Source organism: Acyrthosiphon pisum, chromosome A1 (genome assembly GCF_005508785.2).
Source record: "Acyrthosiphon pisum isolate AL4f chromosome A1, pea_aphid_22Mar2018_4r6ur, whole genome shotgun sequence".
Lineage (NCBI taxonomy): Eukaryota > Metazoa > Arthropoda > Insecta > Hemiptera > Aphididae > Acyrthosiphon > Acyrthosiphon pisum.
In genome coordinates, this window is record NC_042494.1 from 33,521,463 (window position 1) to 33,528,320 (window position 6,858).

At 25.5% G+C, this 6,858-nt stretch overlaps 1 protein-coding gene across 1 annotated transcript in view; it reads left to right on the forward strand.

The window, feature by feature from the left end:
• Positions 1-5,752, forward strand: part of LOC100572337 (pikachurin) — a gene marked incomplete at its 3' end in the record, with an annotated part of 67,111 nt that extends 61,359 nt beyond the window's left edge. The window contains 3 exon segments of the mRNA XM_029486210.1: positions 392-615; positions 4,969-5,068; positions 5,622-5,752. Of these exon segments, the coding sequence (XP_029342070.1) occupies positions 392-615; positions 4,969-5,068; positions 5,622-5,752 (455 nt within the window).
• Positions 5,753-6,858: the final 1,106 nt, after the last annotated feature.

The following is a 6,858-nucleotide window of genomic DNA, read 5'->3' on the forward strand; positions in this document are numbered from 1 at the left end:
ACGACTTAATAATTATTATTATTATCTAAGAAAACCACACACACATACACATATATACAAAACATACATAAAATTCTTTACTTTAAACATAATATTATTAATAACAATAATAAGCCTGATGGCAGTCTATCAATGTTGTATGAAGTTATCATCATCTATAATGAACTCTTTAAAATTATAAATATGGATACACAATATTCAAAACAAATATTTATACATAAAAACAGAAAAAACAGAATATTAATATTATTTAAAACAAAAAAATAACGTTAACGATAATCAGGCTGACAAGAGTATAAGCCGGGATAATTATTATTACACAACAAATAACTTAACTATTGGTAATAAAAATATTACAATAAATTCATATTTCGTTTTGTCACTGTTTCAGGTGCCATCATTTAATGGTTCCAGTTATCTGAGACATCCCGCTTTGGGAGACTCGGCTCTGTCGTGGTTGGATTTGGATATTGTTTTCAAAACTCAATCAATAGACGGACTGATACTGTATGAAGGGTACCAAAAGTATGGTTCAGCTGACTTTATTTGTGTTTATATGATCGATGGTCACGTAGAGTTTACATTCGATCTAGGCACGGGAACAGCATCATTAAGGTATAGTATAAAATAAAAATGTATATTAAAATAATGTAAAAAATATAATATAATATTATACTATAATGACATAAGTGTACCCACGACAGCGATGTAGTCAAATAGCCTATCTATTACTCCGCGTGATCATATAAACATTTTATAGTATTATATTATTATTATAATATAATATTTGTATGATACACATTTAAAGTAATAGGCAATAAATTATTTATTTATGAACCCTACTATTGGGCATAAATCCGTTATTTTTATTTAACTTGATTCAATTAAAAAAACATCATTTTCCAAGTATCTGACTTACCTAGGTATGTAGGTACATATTAATATTGTAACATGTCAGCAGAAATCAAAGATAATTTAATATTAACTATAATTTACTCAACTACACCAAAATAACTATACAATATAATCATCGCTGGTCTAATAATATCACAAATATTTCATTATGAATATGACCATGAAATTGAACATAAATTATTATAACCAAAATCAATTGGAATGTTTAATAATATATCAATAACAATATACGTCAACCATTAGATACTATAACTTTAAAACAATATGTGTTATGATAATAGTTTAAGTGGAACTTTAATGGGACGTATCGCATAATATATAGAAACTGCTTTTTTATTAGTATAAACTATAAATATCATAAAGGGAATATTATAATTTATTTGTTAGATTATGTTTCAATTACATATGCATTTTGATGCTCAATAGATTTAAAGTTTAGTCATAATACTTATAGTCATATCCCATAAATGTATATTATTATGATATTATTACACAGAAACACATGAAATACATAACATGTAAAAAATATGAATTCATTTTTTTAAATTTATACAAAGGGGCTCTGCTACTGCTGCTCACTTCGCTCGCCAGCCCCTCTTCAATCTTTTTTTGCGAGTTAAGAGTTTATAACTCTAATATAATATATATATTTTCTATAAATCTTAAAATTTACAAGAAAACTCTAATATTGGTTGCCATGGTAATAATTATTTGACGAAACTATTTTTCAAAACTTTTTTGTATAATAGAGATATAAATTAATGAATATTTTTTTAAAATCTTGAGTTTGGGGTGTTTCTTATATTTGTAAATTTAAGAAAAACATAATTAGTTTTTTAATTATGTTTTATAAGACATTTTTATTTTTGTTTTTATTTTATAGGAATAATATAATTTTATAATCTATGTTATAGAGTGGATAATAAAATAATAATATTTTCTCATTATAGAATTATTATGTTATTAATTCATTCGTAAGAATTGTTTATATTTAACAATCGTCAACCATACAATTAACTGTCAGTTATTACATATTGTAGTTTATTAATATCACTATATTTATCGATACTTTGTAGTGAGCTTAATATTTTTATATTTTAATACGATTTGCTATCTTTATGTTAATATGGTTCTAACAACAGAAGTATAAAAAATTATGACTAACAAAGTATTTATTTTTTTTAAAATTATGTAAAATATTTATAATAAAATATAAATATTTGTACAACTTGCATAATATAGCAAATACTATAATGATACATTTTAATATTAAAAATCTCTTTTTAAATATTTCTAACTATATTTTAATCTTTGATTTTATTATTATTCTATATTATAATATGCAAAGCAGGGACGAAAACCGGTTTTAATCGATATTAATAATATACCTTAACCGTAACCAGAGCGAGAACAATAAAACAAGTCCGAGATTGAAATCGGTGATTATATTTAACTGGAATACAATGTAACTTTACTTTTACCTTAATTCCTAAAAATTGTAAATTATTTAATATAATATTATAATTTTTACCAATATTACAATTTACAACAGTAAATGTTATAATATAATATTATAATATATATTTTTTTAAATAATTAAAATTAACATAGATATCAATAGGGTCTAAGTCATTGTGTGATTGAGAAAATGGATCCAAGCTAAAAATATTTCATTTAAATCGTAAAATAAACAACTATAGGTAAGTTATAATTAAAAGAAAAAATATTTATCTTATTATAGCCTATAATTTAAAATAAACCTCGATAGTATAATCATAATATTGAATTTACACCAGCCATTTAAATAAAATAAAAATTTTGAAAAACGGTTTTTTGATTCTTCTGAAAAGTTACAATATTGGACTTGGTCCCTTCTACCTTTCAAGTACAGAATGATTCTTATGTAATTTATGAATATCCGAATATATAACGAGCGTCGACATTCTGTGAATATAACGATTAGATTAGGTATACAATAATAAATAATAAATACAAATTTAATTCCACATACCTATTATAATATTATTAAAATAAATAAAGAAATAACTAATATGCAGATAGGTACTAGGTAAATTATGATTTAACATTTCCAAGGATATTTAATAATTAATGGTGTTCACCTAGTGACAATTAATTAACTAGTTTGATTAAATATTTCAATAGTATTACTATAATATATTTTAGTGTCGGACGTCGACCAGTCGTCGTAACTCGCATTAATTGGAAAAAATCATAGATAATATCTATGATTTTTATAATAATATAATATATAATATAAATTAAATATAGCTCGTATACTCGTATAATATAGCTATAGCTCGTAATATTTAATTAATTATTGGTTTATGATTCTGAAATGTGGTATTTGATATTTTTAATTTCACTTCAATATCATGATCTTTTTAATTTTCTATAAACCTATTTTTAACTTTAATAGTTGATATTATATTATCATTGGTTTATTACTTACAGCTGATAAGGATATTGTGCTTAAAAATATTTGGCTTTGTGATTCCATAATTTGAATTCAAACATGAAATTGAGCATAAAAAAATGATTTGAATTAACAAAAAAATTTGCATATAACAATATACATTATAAATTATAAGTTAGAAATAAGTACTTACCTAGAATTGTATTAATTTCTAGTGCTACATATAACTAATATACCTAGAATTTGTATATAGTAAACATATTGTTTATGAAGGTTATTGTTTTATATTTTATATTAATGAAAACTAAAAAGACTAAAGTCATAAATGTTTACAATTATCCTGACTTCTGATGTTATTTCAAGTCTAATATAAATAGTCGTAATTGATGAGTAAATAATAAATTTAAGATTTTTCTCGACTTTTTAAATTATTTGTATGCAGGAATGTATATTAGTATGTATATTAACTGTGAAGTACCTAATACCTATAAACTCAAAACCTAAGTGAAAAGGTATTGTAAACATACTTTTTATATATAAAAACCTGTATGAGTGGTTAGCCAAAACCTTAGTAGTTCATAACTGGTTTTTAAAACCGAAACCAAAACCTAAGATTTTTATTTTGATTATTAAAACCGGTGAGCAAAACCGTTATTATAAAAACTGGGTTTTAAAAACCAAAACCGAAACCTCCAAATTTGTTTTGGTTTCCGTCCCTGATGCAAAGCATATTTTCTAAAAATAAAGTTATTGCTCATGTGTGCACATGCTTTTCGAGTACACAAATGTTTTGGAATTAAAATTTTATTTTTTTATGAAACATATATATATATATAATATATGTATAGGTATACGTAATAGTTGGTACTTCGGAGTATTAAATTTATATGAGTATATAAGTATATTTATCTATAGTATAATCTTTAGAAATGTTTATTCATGCATATATCAGAATGGCTAACTAACTGAACGGATTATAAACGTAAACCGTAATAACAAACTATATTACACGCTCACTGTTTTACACAAACAACCTTAATTATTTATACAGGACCGGATCTTAATTGATTCAGACTATATTATTTCAGTTTATAACCCGTAAAACATAATTTTGAGTAAATTTTAGAACGACCTTTGGCGTTTTGTATATTATAGTCAGTAATAACGATGCGTCTGATTTTTAGGATAATATATAAAATGTATGACATTTTTTTTATATAATACCTATATCATGCACAAAAGTTGTTACTTGTTACCTATATCAATACCTATATATTAAAAACATAGATCTAATCGCAGCTATCACAGATATCACACTATCAAACGTGCATGAGGTTGCATAGTGGATTTGACTATTTGAAAAACTTGAGTCTCACCTAATTATTTTTCACTGATCGCTTTTTTTTAGGACATTATAAATATCCTAAAAAGCCTATTTGTGTACAAAGGTTATGTATTTTTCCACTGATTGGGAAACAACCCTACAAAAGTTATATACCTATACCATTTACGCCACTGATCAAAAACACAAAATAAAAGAAACACTGTCATTAAGCGGTTTACTATTTGGGAATAACAAAATCAGTAATAACTAAATATTTGATTTTATATTTTGACAGGAGTCCATGGACAGTTTCTTTAGGAGAATGGCATAGACTATGGATATCACGAACAGGAAAATTAGCAGTTATGCGTGTGGACAATCAACCAGAAGTTCAAGTAAGAACTTCTTGAATATTTATAAATTTATAAATGTATGGTTATTAAAAATAAATGAGGCAACTTTGGTATAATTATGGATGTTGTATTTATAACGAGCATGAAAAGCTTTAAATGGAAGTTAAACACTAAATGGCAGGTGTTTTGTTTTCAAATTCAATAGCCCACGGTATTTGTATATATGACAAGTAATTTATTTTTATTTACTATTCGAAAATTCTAGTTTGATAAAAAAAAGCTATACAATCGCCACGAGTGTTTTTGTGTGTATTCTTCGAGTATTATTTATGAATTAAACAACAATAAACTATATTGACATATATATATATAAGAAAATAAGAAATAAAGCGAAATATTTGTAGGAATATTTATAGGTAGGTAGTCATTATTACTGATGGACAGTCAATTGTTCAAATGCACAAATAAAACAAACAAAACAAATACTTACTAGTTTTTGTTACACATAATTTATAATAAAAATATTTTTAAGAAAACCATAGATAGTTTGGTATGTAAAACTCTAAGCCATTATTAATCTATTACTTTGGTTCAGGTATTATCACCGGAAGCATTTACACAGCTATCATTACCGTTAAGTATGTATATTGGAGGTGTACCCGATTTCGACACAGTACCGGCGCAAATCAAGGTTCGGACGTCGTTCAAAGGCTGCATACAAAAAGTTCGTACCTATATTTAACAAATGTTATATTATATTATCATCAGTGCCGTACTAATATTTACATTGACACCCCAGGAAAATAATATTTGGCACCCTTATTAACCATACATACTTATTATTTAAACAATTCGTCGCCCTTTAAAATGTTACATCTTTTACCACAAAGGGAACTTATACTATATTGGAGTGATGACGGAGAAATATTTGTTTGAGGTACTAGCGACGATACATGTGATGGACGTCCTTTTTAATTTGAAGGTGGTGTTAATGATTTTTCCATAGAAATTAACTCTATTGCTAACGGCATGAGTTAACAAAGTCCAATTGTTTCTTTTGTGGTATTTTCAATTTGTTTGTATCTTTGATGTATTCAAACTAACTGTTATATATAGCCATATCAAACCCAAAGCATATCCTGCGTTACATACCAGGTCTATTCTTTCTTTACTTTTTATAAAACATCGATAAAAGCTATCAATAGCTGGTCGTGTTCATCAACTTCACACCCATTGTTTTATTATAATGGCGTACGATTTCTGGACTTTCCACATCAATAAATTGATACTTCGATCCCATGTTTGTATAACATCAACTTCGTCAACCATAGGTACACCATGAAACTAGATGACAAATATATGGCTTTATTATATTAAGTATCATACCACTTAATAAAACCAATATAAGCATTAGAGGCATTTCACCATTTGAGTGACCTAACTTAAAACATTATTTCTCTTCAAATTTATTTTTATACCCTTGTCGGTTAAAAAAATAGGGATTACACAAGCGGTCGACATGTACCCGCCTACATTTTAGTTTTACATTTTAGTTTAACTCATCTACTAATTTTTTATTATGAATTATTTCACAGATTATTAATTATAATTATCCTAAATATGAAAATTATTATCCCTATTCTACAAACTATTATTAAGTAACGTAAAACCATAATAATATAATATTTAACGATCATTGTCATATAGAAACTACATTGCGATGAGCATGGAGACTAAATGAACTTTTATTTTACAAATAACATATTAACATTCATATTACAATTTTAAAAAGGCTTAGTTATTTAAGTTCGTATAAAAAGTTCTTACACGAT